The sequence below is a fragment of the Salmo trutta genome, chromosome 4 (assembly GCF_901001165.1).
Source record: "Salmo trutta chromosome 4, fSalTru1.1, whole genome shotgun sequence".
Classification (NCBI taxonomy): domain Eukaryota; kingdom Metazoa; phylum Chordata; class Actinopteri; order Salmoniformes; family Salmonidae; genus Salmo; species Salmo trutta.
Window position 1 is genome coordinate 57,096,066 of NC_042960.1, and position 17,562 is coordinate 57,113,627.

The window sequence follows — 17,562 nt, forward strand, 5'->3', positions numbered from 1 at the left end:
CACTCGAACACTCTGCAGAACACGGCCTCACCCTACTATAATCTGAAGTCAAATGTCTACTGTTTTCTGATGATCAGTAGCACCTAGATCTTCTGCACAGAATATGTTAGACCTGGGCCCCAACAGTGAATGTCAGTAAGACAAAAATAACGGTGTTCCAAAAAAGGTGCAGTTGCCAGGACCACAAATACAAATTCAATCCAGACACCGTTGCCCTATAGCAAACAAAAAACTATACCTACCTCAGCCTAAACATCAGCACCACAGGTAACTTCCACAAAGCTGTGAACGATCTGAGAGACTAGACAAGAAGGGCCTTCTATGTCATCAAAATAAACATCAAATTTGACATCCCAATTAAGATCTGTCTAAAGATACTTAAATCAGTTATAGATCTATTGCCCTTTATGGTTGTGAGGTCTGGGGTCCACTCACCAAGCAAGAATTCACAAAATAGGACAAACACCACATTGAGACTCTGTATGCAGAATTCTGCAAAAACGTCCTCTGTGTACAATGTAAAAAAACTAATAATGCATGCAGAGCAGAATTAGGACGATACCCGCTAATGATCAAAATCCAGAAAAGACAACCACTTAACCTCTCTAGGGTCGGCGGGACGAAATCGTCCCACCTACGTAACAGCCAGTGGAATCCTGTGGCACGTTATTCAAATACCTTAGAAATGCTATTAATTCAATTTCTCAAACATATGACTATTTTACACCATTTTAAAGACAAGACTCTCGTTAATCTAACCACACTGTCCGATTTCAAAAAGGCTTTACAACGAAAGCAAAACATTAGATTATGTCAGCAGAGTACCCAGCCAGAAATAATCAGACACCCATTTTTCAAGCTAGCATATAATGTCACATAAATCCAAACCACAGCTAAATGCAGCACTAACCTTTGATGATCTTCATCAGATGACACACCAAGGACATTATGTTATACAATACATGCATGTTTTGTTCAATCAAGTTCATATTTATATCAAAAACCAGCTTTTTACATTAGCATGTGACGTTCAGAACTAGCATACCCCCCACAAACTTCCGGTGAATTTACAAAAAATGTACTAAATTACTCATGATAAACGTTCACAAAAAGCATAACAATTATTTTAAGAATTATAGATACAGAACTCCTCTATGCACTCGATATGTCCGATTTTAAAATAGCTTTTCGGTGAAAGCACATTTTGCAATATTCTCAGTAGATAGCCCGGCATCACAGGGCTAGCTATTTAGACACCCAGCAAGTTTAGCACTCACCAAAGTTAGATTTACTATAAGAAAAATGTTATTACCTTTGGTGTTCTTCGTCAGAATGCACTCCCAGGACTTCTCCTTCAATAACAAATGTTGGTTTGGTTCAAAATAATCCATAGTTATATCCAAATAGCGGCGTTTTGTTCGTGCGTTCAAGACACTATCCGAATGGTAAAGAAGGGTGACGAGCACGACGCATTTCGTGACAAAAAATGTCAAAATATTCCATTACCGTACTTCGAAGCATGTCACCCGCTGTTTAAAATCAATTTTTATGCCATTTTTCTCGTAAAAAAGCGATAATATTCCGACCGGGAATCTGCGTTTAGGTAAAAAGACGAAAGAAAATAAAGCATGGGGTCGACTAAGCCCATTGTCCTCTGACCTGCAACTTGCCAAAAGTGCTAATGTGTTTCAGCCTGGGGCTGGAATTACATCATTCAGCTTTTTCCCGCCTTCTGAGAGCCTATGGGAGCCGTAGGAAGTGTCACGTTACAGCAAAGATCCTCAGTCTTCAATAAACAGAGTCAAGAAGCTGAAGGAATGGTCAGACAGGCCACTTCCTGTAAGGAATCTTCTCAGGTTTTTGCCTGCCATATGAGTTCTGTTATACTCACAGACACCATTCAAACAGTTTTAGAAACTTTAGGGTGTTTTCTATCCAAAGCCAATAATTATATGCATATTCTAGTTTCTGGGCAGTAGTAATAACCAGATTAAATCGGGTACGTTTTTTATCCGGCCGTGTAAATACTGCCCCCTACCCCCAACAGGTTAAAAGGAAGCAATTCCAAAAACTTCCATAACAAAGCCATCACCTACAGAGAGATGAGCCTAGAGAAAAGGCTCCTAAGAAAGCTGGTCCTGGGGCTCTGTTCACCAACACAAACAGACCTCACAGAGCCCCAAGACAGCAACACAATTAGACTAGAGAGAGAAAGATTTCACAACCACTTCTCCATTTTGGCACTTAGAGTATGTTGAGTAACACCAGAAAATGAAATGAGTGCCCTCTTCAATCCACTGGGGCCTTCTCTGGATCAATACAACCCTGTGTTGCAGGCAGTGACAAGCTACTCCAAGAAGCCTGTACCATGAGAACATCTGCCTTAGTGGCTATGGCCCATAGGCCCTGGTCAAAAGTAGTGCACTACATAGGCAATAGGGTGCCATTTGGGATGCAACCAGAAGTCTTCCTGGCTACCAGGCAGCCAACTGAAACGTTCCCCCATTGCTTCAGCACCACTTTGCCGAATGGAACAAAGAGCACCCTCATTTAAATTGGAACTGTGTTGTGCTGGTCGTTCATAGAGTCTGTGGTGGAAAATTACCACACTTGGCGTTGAGGAGCCATTGAGATGGAGAACCAGCGTGCCAGTGACATTGTCAGGGTGGAGAGGGTGGGCTTAGGACTGAAGAGGGGGTATGGGGTCTATAGACAGAGATTACTCTGGGGTTGTATGGTGGGTGGTGATGACATCGTAAGTGACGAGAAATGGGGTGACCGTGTTTACCACAGAGTGAGGTGCGTGTAGGTAATTATTTGGTCATAAAATGTCTCACCAGTAGGGGTTTATAACTGTCTTTCTATAATGTGTTTCATAGAAGTAAATGTATCAGCCAGGAACAATGCCATGGTTTCTCCCAGCAAATTAAAAGGCTGGTTGGTTTGGTTTCTTCCTGTTCTTTCTAGGTATGGATGGATGCAGGGACTCAGATCTTCTTCTCGTATGCCATCTGTCTGGGGTGTCTGACTGCCCTGGGGAGCTACAACAAGTACAACAACAACTGCTACAGGTCAGGGCTCACCACAGAACACACACTTACACCTCTACCTCCCAGTCTACTCTGCTCTACTCTGCTGTACTGTACTCTGCTCTACCTTACTGTACTCTGCTCTACTCTGCTGTACTGTGCTATACTGTACTGTACTCTGCTCTACTCTACTATATTGTAAACCCCACCTCCTACCTCACCTAATTAGATAAGACTGAGATTATTGAAACAATAAGCAGAAGTGTCTCTGATAAGATTAAACAGAGAAGTGATTTGTTCAGTTTTACATCCTAATGACCTAACCATCAGTTCTGTTTTATACCCTAATGACCTAACCATCAGTTCTGTTTTATACCCTAATGACCTAACCATCAGTTCTGTTTTATACCCTAATGACCTAACCATCAGTTCTGTTTTACATCCTAATGACCTAACCATCAGTTCTGTTTTATACCCTAATGACCTAACCATCAGTTCTGTTTTATACCCTAATGACCTAACCATCAGTTCTGTTTTACATCCTAATGACCTAACCATCAGTTCTGTTTTATACCCTAATGACCTAACCATCAGTTCTGTTTTATACCCTAATGACCTAACCATCAGTTCTGTTTTATACCCTAATGACCTAACCATCAGTTCTGTTTTATACCCTAATGACCTAACCATCAGTTCTGTTTTATACCCTAATGACCTAACCATCACCTCTGTTTTATACCCTAATGACCTAACCATCAGTTCTATTTTATACCCTCATGACCTAACCATCAGTTCTGTATATTGATCTGCATTCTGACAGTATCTGATTCTGCTTTGAAGTTGTAAAGTTTTAGTGATTCTGCTTTGAAGTTTTCAAGGGGTTAGTGTGTGGTACAGTATCTGTTATTATGGTCTATGTCTTCCTGACGACTGCCTCTCTGGGTTTACAGAGATTGCTTGTCGTTATGCTTCCTGAACAGTGGGACCAGTTTCGTGGCTGGCTTTGCCATCTTCTCCATCCTGGGCTTCATGTCTTATGAGCAAAATGTGCCCATCTCAGAGGTGGCAGAATCAGGTTAGTAGTCCTTGTAAAAGAGAGTTACACACAAACCATTCTAGACAGTCAATTTCTACATCATCGTTGGGAAAGAATGCATGGTTTTCCATAATTGAAAAAAGTGTACATGCTTGTGCTGTCAGATGGAATCATCTGTTGAATTTCAACAATACAATTGAGTATGTCAAAGTAAAATTGCTACCCCAAGTAAGCGGCTATTGACTGTACATTCCCCACACTGTTCAAGAGAAAAACCCTTTACTGTGCTGTATTGGTGCTTAATGGTGTTAAAGAGAAAAACCCTTTACTGTGCTATATTGGTGCTTAATGGTGTTTAAGAGGAAAAACCCTTTACTGTGCTGTATTGGTGCTTAATGGTGTTTAAAAGAAAAACCCTTTACTGTGCTGTATTGGTGCTTAATGGTGTTAAAGAGAAAAACCCTTTACTGTGCTATATTGGTGCTTAATGGTGTTTAAGAGAAAAACCCTTTACTGTGCTGTATTGGTGCTTAATGGTGTTTAAAAGAAAAACCCTTTACTGTGCTGTATTGGTGCTTAATGGTGTTTAAGAGAAAAACCCTTTACTGTGCTGTATTGGTGCTTAAGAGAAAAACCCTTTACTGTGCTGTATTGGTGCTTAATGGTGCTTAATGGTGAGTAATGCTGCTTAATTTTTTATTTTACTAGGCATAAGAACAAATTAGTTAATAAGTTAATAAGAACAAATTCTTATTTTCAATGACGGCCTAGGAACAAGGGCAGAACGACAGATTTTTACCTTGTCACCTCGGGGATTCGATCTAGCAACCTTCCGGTCCACTACGCTACTTGCCGCCCCTCTCTCTCTCTCTCTGTAATGCAACGTAATGGTGCTTAATGGTGCGTAATGGTGCTTAATGGTGCTTAATAGTATGTAATGCTGCGTAATGGTGCGTAATGGTACTTAATGGTGCTTTATGGTTCTTAATGGTGTGTAATGGTGCTTAATGGTGAGTAATGGTGAGTAATGGTGAGTAATGGTGCCTAATGGTCCTTATTAAGATGGCGGAGCAGAGTAGGGCGCACATCTAGCTAGTTCCTGCTCGCCTTGAACTTGATGATTAGACATGTTAATATTTAGAAGTCAACTTTCAAGGTTCAGAGAATCCAAAAATGACCTAGTAGTTTAGAATACAGTCGGGTAGAGGTCGTTGCTACAATATGGATCCAAAGTCCTGCTTGCAGGATGACAGTTATGTCATGACCTGTTATGACCTGTTAGGACTCCTCCTTTACCTGTTATAACCCTCTGTGTCCCAGGTCCTGGTCTGGCCTTCATAGCGTACCCCCGTGCTGTGTCTATGATGCCATTCTCTCCTCTCTGGGCCTGTTTCTTCTTCATCATGATCGTCTTTCTGGGGCTGGACAGCCAGGTGAGACTAGAACAGCTCTGTCTCCTCTCTGTCTGTCTGTCTGTCTGTCTGTCTGTCTGTCTGTCTGTCTGTCTGTCTGTCTGTCTGTCTGTCTCTCTCTGCCTCGGTCTGTCTGTCTCTCCTCTCTCTGTCTCTCACTCATCTCTCGTGTTGCTCAGTTAGTAGAGCATGATGCTTGTAATGCCAGGGTTGTGAGTTTGCTTCCCACAGGGGACCAGTATGAAAAAGTATCCACTCACTACTGTAAGTGTCTGCTAAAATACTCTAATGGAATTTCTTCCTTAGGTTTTTGCATTCTTCATTAAACCATTTGTCACACACACACACACACACACACACACACACACACACACACACACACACACACACACACACACACACACACACACACACACACATACATACACACACACACACACACACACACACACACACACACACACACACACACACACACACACACACACACACAGACACACACACACACACACACACACACACACACACACACACACACACACACAATGTGTTCAAACTCTGCCCCTAACAATGTCCACAATGGTGTTTTTCTTTATCAGTAACAAAGCATCCCCTCTGTTCTCTCCCCTCCTGCAGTTTGTGTGTGTAGAGAGTCTGGTGACGGCCATGGTGGACATGTACCCTAAAACGTTCCGTCGTAAGAACCGCAGAGAGCTCTTCATCCTGGCGGTGGCCATCTTCTCCTTCCTCATGGGTCTCATCATGCTGACCGAGGTATGCCACTGTCCACAGTGCCCGCTAGCACTCCAATTGGTCAAGGGTAGCTGATAAAATGGCTGACCCTGGCTCTGACCCCAACTCTCCGCTCTGACCCCAATTGCCTATGGTCGTGTCTCAGAACTGCACAGTGGCAGGAACTTTCACCTGTCTTCATAAACAAAAATGAAATCTCAAAGGCTTTCATTTAGGGCTTTGAGTTTCTGGTCACGTATTGAAAGTTACTACACTTGCTAAAAAAGAGCCATTCGACCATAGGATACTGACATCAGGAATACAATTAGCTCCTTTTGGGGAACATTCAGTCTGTGTATGAAGTTTAGCCTCTCTAATGTATGCTCTATAATGTATATTGCTACATACATCATAGACCATATACGGTATTAGAGGCTAAACTTCATGATCAGAATGAATGTTCCCCAAAAAGAGCTATATGTTTTCTTGCATCTGCATGTTGCTCTATGTGTGGCCTTGATAAAACAGAGAGAGTGTCCCTAGCTGCCCTGCCGTAACGTAACACATGTTTTTCTCCAGGGAGGCATGTACGTCTTCCAACTCTTTGACTACTATGCTGCCAGTGGGATGTGCCTGCTCTTTGTGGCTGTCTTTGAGACAGTTTGCATTGCTTGGATTTATGGTGAGTGTTTAGCCAAGTTATATGGGTATGTGTTGAGGGGGGCATTAGCACGACAAATGGGGTATTTTAATTGAAGACATAAGCACTGTTCATCCATCCTCTGGGCTCCAGCAGTAGTCTTCTCTCCGTAGAACTGAAAGGGCATCTGGGAGTGGAACAACTAACTGAATGTGATATTAATGGACCATTTTGAACACTTTTTTGATGAGACTTAGTACTATTTTGAGTAACCAGTTAGATGCCTTACAAATGAGTACTGTGGGAATGTGTATCTGTCCCTTGCTGACTCCTGCCTCACTATTCTTCTCTTTCCTCACTGTTCCTGTAGGTGCTGACCGTTTCTATGACAACATTGAGGACATGATTGGCTACCGCCCTGGGCCTATTATCAAATACTGCTGGATGTTCTTCACTCCTGCTACCTGCTTAGTGAGTCTTTTTCTTTTGAACTAAAACCCTGTTCTGTCTTTTGACTGAGGAGTGACCTCTGGTGGTTACTATTGATAAAGCATCTACCATCGCACAGCAAGGCTCATCAAATTCACTAAGATTTTTTAGAAAGTGGTAAGATCTCAAATGAAAGCAAGTCACTATTGTTGTTTTTAAATCAATGCAAGAAAAATAGAATCAACCTAGGATGTAGCAAACAGTGACTGTCAAGAAGACAGAGTTGATGGACTATTTACCTCCGCAGGGTACCTTTGCCTTCTCCCTGATCAAGTACACCCCTCTGAAGTACAACAATGAGTATGTGTACCCCTGGTGGGGCTACGGCCTGGGCTGGCTCCTGGCCCTGTCCTCCATGCTCTGTGTCCCCCTCTGGGTGGTCATCAAAATGTGTTCTGTGGAAGGCACCCTGAAGGAGGTAAGTCACACACCACCCACTGTTTTCACTCCTTACCCCCACTGACTTTTTTCTCTGTTTGCTATTGTGAATTTTTTGGGCTTAAGCTTCTGTAACTTAGAAATATATACAAACCAATACAACAAACCAATCTTGTCTCGTCTATTTCCTCTGTTGTTCTGTAGCGCTTTACAATCCTGACCACACCGTCCACTGACTTACCCAAAACCAAGAAGGAGCAAGAGAAGCTGCTGGCCATCTTTGCTGCCGATGGGGACAGCCTCCGTCAGAGACACCCTCCCACCAAGGAAGGCTACTTCCCCGTCAACGAGAAGGAGTCCAACTGCTAGAGCTGGCAACGTGGACCCAGGCCTTGTGAGGTCCCATGTCCCTCCCCTCGACATGGCATCTGCCTTGGGCCCGTCCCAAACCTCTCCTCAACGATACCTCATAACTGCACAACTGCGGCCAAATGAGCACAGATGCAGAGACACTGGTGCTGCTGTGCCCTGGCTGTTTCTCTCCTGCAAGGTCTCTCATAGACAATATAGACTACTGTTTCAGGTGCTGTTGTTAAATCGTGTATGTACCGATGTTCACACACGCAATGCTACTGGCTCTTCCATCTACACTTCCATCCACGGGACAGTTGCTCTCCACCTCTGCCTCACACTGTTGCCTGATCAACCAGGAACTCTAGCTGGGTTGTGCTGATTTAGTTCGCCAATGACGAAGTTTAGCAGACATTGAAATGGTGTGATTCAGTGATTTGTTATATGTCCATTGTGGTTGAGACTTGAGAATGTTTGTCTGATGATCACATCTGCTTTCTAAGGATGTGTTTTTTTGTTTTCCTTTTTTTCATGGACATCTCTGATGTTCAGCTCGGCACATGTTGTACGAATACTACTTCAAGTTGTTTTTCAGTTAGTTCTAGCTTCTGGTGGAATGGAATGTTTCATTCCAAGCACAGTCGTAGAGTTTCAGTTGAATACAGTCCAGTTACATTGTGATGTTTATTTCAGGACTTAGTTGAAAGGACTGCTTCATACAGCACATCGTAACAATGCTTTACAACATAATCGCTCCATCTGTCCTCCCTCTACCATGTTCTCATGTAGGGTTGCTCCTAATTTCTATTCAGCTGTGAGAGACACTGTGATTAGGTATTATTTTAGTGCATTATGTTGAACTTGCTACAGTCATATCAGTTGATATAGTAAATACATCAATCTAATCAATATGTTTTTTAATTTACCCAGATATGCTAAACCTTAGCTGACAACATTTTTAGACGACAAATAAAGGAATCCGATAACCACATGCCAACTAAAAGCACCATGTCATTGTGGTTACAAGAAGCAATGCAGAATTGAACAATTCAATGTATAATTATTTTGCCTCCGAATACTATGATTTTAGATTCATATATTGGCAAGTGCCAATATGTTACACACAACCTATACAGTTTAATATCCAGATTTATGTCAGAAGAATTGCATCAAAAATACATCTGAAGCCCAAGTGTCTGTCTCTATTATAGTAACCTAGCATAGCAGGCGTAAAAGAAACCTGTAGAAAACAGACTGAATAGGCTTTGCTTGGCTAAGGTTGTTGTTTGAGTTTAGGATTAAGTCAGACATACTGTAAATGTATTGCTTTGATTCAAAAGCTTACTTGGACATATAATCATTGTGTATTAGCATTTTAATCATACCCACTGGGCACAGACGTCAGTTCAACGCCTAGTTTTGATTTACATTTTGTTGAGTTGTCTACTAACGTGAATTCAACATGAAATCAACAACAATTTTCAACATGTCAATGGATTTAGGTTCAAAGTTGGGTGAAAAAAAGACAAAATGCCCCTACGTGGATTACTTTTTTCAAACCCAATAAATTTTCCTCATTGATTTAACATCATCACATACATTTTGGGGGTTGAAAAGATTTTTTTGCCCAGTGGGTAGTCCTATGTTAGGTTTTTTAAGGACTTTGAAATGTAAAACCAGAATATTTGCATTGCTCTCATCCTTGGTTAGATTTTTTTTAAACTGTATACAATCGTATATATATATATATATTTCTAAACTGTATAGCAAGTCCAAAATGTGATAAAGCACATGATAAACATAGTTTAAAAACTAGTGAAAGTATGGATTGTGTTCAATATATTTTTGTTGTACAGAATTTTGGCATTTGAAATCATTGTACAGTACACTACACTATACCATCATAGCGAGCAGCTTAGAAGTGAGAAGCTGGAGGGAAAGAGTTTTCCGGTAATACTGAACTTGAGTTTCATACCTTTTACCTTGGAAAAATGAAATGTCTCGGAAAGTCTGTTATTTGCTTATATTGTGGTCTATTCATTAATTCATTATATCATCATCTACTTTGCCATATCATACAATAACAACTTTGAAAAGTATAAGCTCTTACACTTCCAGTATGTGTTTGTCAGTATTGCCAATGACAGTGAAGTGCAAAGCTGAATACCGTTCACATGTATTACAACTGACATTGTAAAATAAAAACATTTATATTAAAAGTTGTAAAAAATTGTGTCATACCATGTCATTCTTTCCCACCAAGACTCTGCAAACTGTTCCATGACAGACAGACACAGACAGACAGACAGACAGACAGACAGACAGACAGACAGACAGACAGACAGACAGACAGACAGACAGACAGACAGACAGACAGAGAGAAAGAGAGAAAGAGAGAAAGAGAGAAAGAGAGAAAGAGAGAAAGAGAGAGAGAGAGACTGTATGTATCCTGATGGCCAGCAGATGGAAGCAGAGTATTATCATCAAAAGGCATGAGTATGTCAGTAACCCAACTTAAATGATTTCAAGCCATGTGTGTGCTGTAGGCCTTTAAAATATGTCATGCTACAGTATGTGTTTACTATTGAGCACATACAGGTAACTGCCAAAATAAAGGAAACACCAACATAAAGTTTCTTAATGGGGCGTTGGGCCACCACGAACTGCCAGAACAGCTTCAATGTGCCTTGGCATAGATTCTACAAGTTTCTGGAGCTCTATTGGAGGGATGCGACATCATTCTTCCATGAGAAATTCTCCATAATTTTTGGTTTGGTTGATGATTGTCGAAGCACTGTCTCAGGTGCCGCTCCAGAATCACCTATAAGTGTTCAATTGGGTTGAGATCTGGTGACTGAGAGAGAGAGAGAAATATATAGAGAGAGAGAGAGAGAGAGAGAGAGAGAGAGAGAGAGAGAGAGAGAGAGAGACCAACCCACTTTCAACCCTATGCTCCTTTGAGACCCCTCTTCCAACATCACTGAGTTATCTTCTTCTAACCATGGTACCCACAATAATAAGCAACTGGGCATTTTTATACATCACACTAAGCAAATCAAATCAAATTTTATTTGTCATATACACATGGTTAGCAGATGTTAATGCGAGTGTAGCGAAATGCTTGTGCTTCTAGTTCCGACCATGCAGTAATATCTAACAAGTAATCTAACCTAACAATTTCACAACAACTACCTTATACACACAAGTGTAAAGGAATGAATTAGAATATGTACATAAAAATATATGAATGAGCGATGGCCGAACGGCATAGGCAAGATGCAGTAGATGGTATAGAGTACAGTATATACATATGAGATGAGTAATGTAGGGTATGCAAACATTATATAAAGTAGCATTGTTTAAAGTGGCTAGTGATACATTTATTACATACATTTTTTCATTATTAAAGTGGCTAGAGATTTGAGTCAGTATGTTGGCAGCAGCCACTCAATGTTAGTGATGGCTGTTTAACAGTCTGATGGCCTTGAGAAAAGCTGTTTTCAATCTCTCGGTCCCCGCTTTGATGCACCTGTACTGACCTCGCCTTCTGGATGATAGTGGGGTGAACAGGCAGTGGCTCGGGTGGTTGTTGTCCTTGATGATCTTTTTGGCCTTCCTGTGACATCGGGTGGTGTAGGTGTCCTGGAGGGCAGGTAGTTTGCCCCCGCTGATGCGTTGTGCAGACCTCACTACCCTCTGGAGAGACTTACGGTTGTGGGCGGAGCTGTTGCCGTACCAGGCGGTGATACAGCCCGACAGGATGCTCTTGGTTGTGCATCTGTAAAAGTTTGTGAGTGTTTTTAGTGACAAGCCAAATTTCTTCAGCCTCCTGAGGTTGAAGAGGCGCTGCGGCGCCTTCATCACCACGCTGTTTGTGTGGGTGGACCATTTCAGTTTGTTCGTGATGTGTACGCCGAGGAACTTAAAACTTTCCACCTTCTCCACTACTGTCCCATCAATGTGGATGGGGGGTGCTCCCTCTGCTGTTTCCTGAAGTTCACGATCATCTCCTTTGTTTTGTTGACATTGAGTGTGAGGTTATTTTCCTGACACCACACTCCGAGGGCCCTCACCTCCTCCCTGTAGGCCGTCTCGTCGTTGTTGGTAATCAAGCCTACCACTGTAGTGTCGTCTGCAAACTTGATGATTGAGTTGGAGGCGTGCATGGCCACGCAGTCATGGGTGAACAGGGAGTACAAGAGAGGGCTGAGAACACACTCTTGTGGGGCCCCAGTGTTGAGGATCAGCGGGGTGGAGATGTTGTTACCTACCCTCACCACTTGGGGGCGGCCCGTCAGGAAGTCCAGGACCCAGTTGCACAGGGCGGGGTCGAGACCCAGGGTCTCGAGCTTAATGACGAGTTTGGAGGGTACTATGGTGTTAAATGCTGAGCTGTAGTTGATGAACAGCATTCTTACATAGGTATTCCTCTTGTCCAGATGGGTTAGGGCAGTGTGCAGTGTGATTGCGATTGAGTCATATATGGCATGATGGAGTGTTAATTATGTAATTAACTCAGGAACCACACCTGTGTGGAAGCACCTGCTTTCAATATACTTTGTATCACTCATTGATCCCTCATTTATTTTGTACATTGCCTTACAAAATACTACATTACTTTGTTTGTATTAATCCACTAGAGGACGCTGGAATCATTCTGCTGGAATCCGGCCATGTTTACGGTAGTGTAAGTGACGTGTCAATGGGATGATCTCAAATGTCTTCTCACGTCCTCGCTACTCCTCTGCTTCTCAAAAGCCATTGGATGAGAAAGCCAGAGGTCCAGCCCCTCTGACCTTCTTCTCCAATAGGTTTTGAGAAGGGGACGATGAGCGAGGAGAGAGGCGCAAGGAGAATCCAATTGAGATCTTCCCAATGTCTACCAAAGCATTGTGGGATTGAAACGGTGCTTGCAGTGGTGACTGCTGGAGCCGTAAGAACTACGGGTGAAACTGAGAAATATTAACCATATAAATGTCACTAGACTTGTGCTAGTGATGATAATCTATGACAACACCGTCTAGGCTTTTTTGTTGTGGACAAGCTTATGCACGTGTCATCCCTTCCATTCTTTATGGGCAAAGTAGAAAACTGGAATATTGACTTGTGTCAGTGGACGCTTGCTGAGGTCCATACCGTTTTTCGTTTTCAAAGGGGCTGAATAAGTAGGCCGGGGACCAGTATCTTACGATTGCATTTGTTATTATTTCAAGATTTGATATTTGGGTCGAATACATAATCCAAAATGTCGACTAGTAGCCCCGAAGCGGTGAAGAAATTACTCGAGAACATGCAGACGGATCTGCGGTCCCTGTCCATGGAATGCAAGAAGAAATTCCCCCCAGTCAAAGAGGTAGTTATGGCTGTCTGACGTTATAGCTAGCAATTCCTCTTTTGCTTTCGCTCAGTTTCACTCTACTGTGTGTTGTTGTTTTGCCACCTCACAACTGATTATACATTTCAATGCAACTGCTGATGTTGTGATGCGAGCGCTCTCGACATGTATCAGAAATAGGAAGTCTAAATTGATCCTTGTGACGTTTCAATCTGACGTCACTTAATTGAAGTAGACATTTAAAACTGATTGGGTAAGGGTTATTGTTAGTGTTTACCATCAGAAATAATAGAGTGATACCCAGTTGTGAAGGCTGCATGGATGCTAGCCAGCAGATCCGTCCTGCTTGCTTACATCTGCACTAGGGTCAGACAGCATTCCTGTGTATATGAAGACACCACGGAGCCGGCACAAGCTATGGCTCGGAAAATGTACCTCAATCCAGGGATGAGAAATGCGTTGTACTCCGAATCGTCCCATTATTCCAACTGTTACATCACGAAGATTGAAAGACAACTAGTTTTCTGGAAAACTGGCATTTTCATCCTCATACTAGGTAACAGCAGCCATTTTGGAATGGCAGTGTCAGCCAATCAGCTCCTTTGTTGTTCAACCATACATGCATTCCATAATGGCTGCTGTTCCTACTGCTAGCTAGCATGAGGATGAAATCAGCAGTTTACTTAAACTAGCACTTGTTCAATCTTCTCAGTTTAACACTTCATTTGGGATAATGGACAAATTGGAGTACAACGCATTTCTCATCCCTGGATTGAGGTACGTTTTCCGAGCCATATCTCGCACCGGCTTCGCGGTGTCTTAATATACACAGGAATGCTGTACGACCCTAGTGCAGCTGTAAGCAAGCGGGTTGGAACTGCTGGCTACATGGATGCCAAAGATTTTTATAACTAAGCCAAAGATTTTGGGATGCTTTTCCAAGGTGTAGGTGTAAACAGTAGCCAGTTGTCAAATACTGACTTTACATTCTGTGATGGGACTTCCATTGTTTCGTCCATTGTTTTGTGTGGATGTCAGTATCAGCTTTTCACAATTTTGAGCTTCAATGATTTTCAAAATGAAGATGCTTAGTGTTGCCACTGCATTGGTCAGAAATGCTACATCCCAAGTGTTGTGATTAATGGCAGAATGTTTATTTTCCGGGTTAAACTGCTGACAATTTGTGAACTCTGTGTGGTTCGCTTAATTTTTCGTGCAGTGTGAACATCCAAAGGAACTCAGACCCCTCAAAGGAGCCCCTGAAGCTAACCGAACTGAAACCATCTCAAGAGGTGGTCTAAGTTTGGTTTGCTTGGCTTGAATTGCACGGTCTGGTTGACTTTTTTTAGGGGGAATGTGAACACAAAGCTCCCCAGGTTGGCTTATCATTAATCCCACACCACGCACTAGACTACTGCAACACAATTGCCCCTGCCATAACCCAGCACATTGGTGCCACGAAAGAGAGATGTTGATGTCCAGGTTTGCAGAAAAAAACTTGCCTTTTTTGGATATTGATTAGCAATTGTCAAGGATCCACAAAAATGTCTATAAAAATATAACACACACACACAAAAGTATGTGGACACCATTCAAATTAGTGGATTTGGCTGTTTCAGCCACACCCGTTGCTGACGGATGTATAAAATTGAGCACACAGCCATGCAATCTCCATAGACAAAACTTTGGCAGTAGAATTGCCTTACTGAAGAGCTCAGTGACTTTCAATGTTGACGCCACCTTTCCAACAAGTCAGTTCGTCTAATTTTTGCCCTGCTAGAGCTGCACCGGTCAACTTTAAGTACTCTTATTGTGAAGTGGAAACATCTAGGAGCAACAACAGCTCAGCCACGAAGTGGTAGGCCACACAACCTCACAGAACTTGACTGCCGAGTGCTGTGGTGCGTAAAAGTTGTCCGTCCTCGGTTGCAACACTCACTACCAAGTTCCAAACTGCTTCTGGTTTCAATGGCTGAGCATCGACACACAAGCCTAAGAACACCATGCACAATGCCAAGAGTCTGGTGGAGTTGTGTAAACCGCCATTGGACTCTGGAGCAGTGGAAACGCGTTCTCTGGAGTGAGGAATCATGCTTCACCATCTGGCAGTCCGACGAACAAATCTGGGTTTGGAGGATGCCAGGAGAACGTTACCTGCCTGACTGAATAGTGCTAACTGTAAAGTTTGGTGGAGGAGGAATAATGGTCTGGGACTGTTTTTCATGGTTCCAATGAAGGGAAATCTTAACGCTGCAGCATACAATGTCATTCTAGACAATTCTGTGCTTCCAACTTTGTGGCAACAGTTAGGGAAAGGCCCTTTCCTCTTTCAGCATGACACTGCCCCTGTGCACAAAGCGAGGTCCATACAGAAATGGTTTGTCGTGATCGGTGTGGAAGAACTTGACTGGCCTGCACAGAGCCCTGACCTCAACCCCACTGAACACCTTTGGGATGAATTGGAACGCCGACTGCGAGCCAGGCCTAATCGCCCAACATCGATGCCCGACCTCACTAATGCTCGTGGCTGAATGGAGCAAGTCACTGCAGCATTGTTCCAAAATCTAGTGGAACGCCCAGAAGAGTGGAGGAGCAAAGGGGGAACCAACTCCATATTAAGGCCCATGATTTTGGAATGGGATGTTCGACGAGCATACCTTTTGTAGTATGTGTTTTTAGCCTACTGACACAATGTTCAGATTATTTGTTTGCAATATGTGATATTTGTTTGCAATATGTGATCTTTAGGCTAAGAGAAGTTCATAAGCTGTTTATCGTTTGTGCTGTTTGAATAGTGTGAGAAGACACCATATTTGGTAGGAATTGCAACTAAGGGTACAAAATCAATGCAAGTTCTTAGGCAGTAGCTTACATTGGGTGTACAATTTTCAGTTACAGCTTTATTTAATCTGCAGTATCCCTCTGCTGTTTATTCTGTTAATATTATCTTCGGATTATAATTATTAGGTCATATTTTAACTAAATGCAATGTATTAGCTTCCAAAATGTAAGTAGGTATATTTAGCTGTCTGATACGTTCTGATCAAATGTCTTGCCCTGCACTTTGTAAAAACCAGGAGTGCATTGAGGTAATGTTGGAAAAATATCCTGGTTCCTTTTTCTATAGAGCAATGTGAATGCAAAGAGGACTCGAACCAGGAAATAGGTGAAGTGAACTGGCAAATGAGTTGAGTCCTTATTCAAAAGTAAGGTTAGTGCGAATAGAAAAATAACTGAGTTCACTTTAAAAAGGACTGAGATCGGTTCTTTTAAGAGGACTATATGTGAAAACAACTATGATGCCTGGTCTACTTCATCTAGCTAAATATTTTCCATATGGGATGAAAGATTTGCCTTTCAAACTGAGAATACTGCTATCTAGCCTTCCTCTCTAAACTAGCTAGAGATAAGCTGCTCCAATTTCCAGATGTCGATCTCACAAACTGTCCAAGGTTAAGCTGATGCAGTTTTTCAGTAGAAATTGGAATGATGCTCTTTTTTTTTTATATTGCATCTAGCTTACATGCTGAGTACTGACTGTCTATTTTACCACAGGTGCTTGGACTACGCCTTGTATTCATTGCATCAATTGGCTTAGCATGAGAACAATACTGCGGAGGAGGTTATGTTCGTGCATTGTGTTTTACAGTACAAATGCCTGACGCATTGCCACAAGCATTAGCCTAGTCCTCTGGTAAGCCAAATGCAGACACTTGTTTACATGATGTCACTTTGCCTAAACACACCAGACCTGTTTTGTTACCTATTTGCTTGATTGTGACTCGTTTCAGGAAACTAGGTGTATTTTCACAGGAGAGCCATTTGAGTGTTATGTTTTTTTTAATTTTTATCAGATTGCGTTTTTTGGCAGAAATACCTTCTGGAACATGTGAACTTTCATGTGCCTTAACAACAAACGTGTATGCCATCTGTAAATACAAATACAATTGTTAAATTACATGCCTAGTTGGTTTAGCCATGGAAAAAGCCAGCAACCTTCCCACTAGCCATGATTGGCTGAGATAATGAGTGGGCTGGACATGCTGAGAGATGAGTTCGGATTGGTCTGCCATGTAACACGCTTCTGTCTATAGCATGAGCTCGTCAGTGTGTGTAGGTAATCCTTTCTAACGCGGCTTTTTTGAAAGATATCACATAGT

At 42.2% G+C, this 17,562-nt stretch overlaps 2 protein-coding genes across 9 annotated transcripts in view; both read left to right on the forward strand.

Annotated features, from left to right (window-relative positions):
* LOC115192679 (sodium- and chloride-dependent GABA transporter 2) overlaps positions 1 to 10,300 on the forward strand; it is a 74,288-nt gene extending 63,988 nt beyond the window's left edge. For all 3 annotated transcript variants that reach the window (XM_029751441.1, XM_029751440.1, XM_029751442.1), the window contains exons 8-15: positions 2,968 to 3,071; positions 3,980 to 4,104; positions 5,386 to 5,498; positions 6,114 to 6,251; positions 6,789 to 6,891; positions 7,220 to 7,320; positions 7,586 to 7,756; positions 7,921 to 10,300. In XM_029751441.1, the coding sequence (XP_029607301.1) occupies positions 2,968 to 3,071; positions 3,980 to 4,104; positions 5,386 to 5,498; positions 6,114 to 6,251; positions 6,789 to 6,891; positions 7,220 to 7,320; positions 7,586 to 7,756; positions 7,921 to 8,085 (1,020 nt within the window). In that variant the 3' untranslated portion in view covers positions 8,086 to 10,300. The remainder of the gene's footprint in view (positions 1 to 2,967; positions 3,072 to 3,979; positions 4,105 to 5,385; positions 5,499 to 6,113; positions 6,252 to 6,788; positions 6,892 to 7,219; positions 7,321 to 7,585; positions 7,757 to 7,920) is intronic.
* Positions 10,301 to 12,957: 2,657 nt separating this feature from the next.
* The window catches only part of LOC115192680 (protein MON2 homolog), a 60,282-nt gene continuing 55,677 nt past the window's right edge, over positions 12,958 to 17,562 (forward strand). For 4 of the 6 annotated variants that reach the window (XM_029751443.1, XM_029751445.1, XM_029751444.1 and 1 more), the window contains exon 1: positions 12,958 to 13,420. In XM_029751443.1, coding sequence (XP_029607303.1) covers positions 13,313 to 13,420 — 108 coding nt within the window. In that variant the 5' untranslated portion in view covers positions 12,958 to 13,312. The remainder of the gene's footprint in view (positions 13,421 to 17,562) is intronic. The other 2 variants (XM_029751446.1, XM_029751448.1) reach the window with 1 other exon arrangement.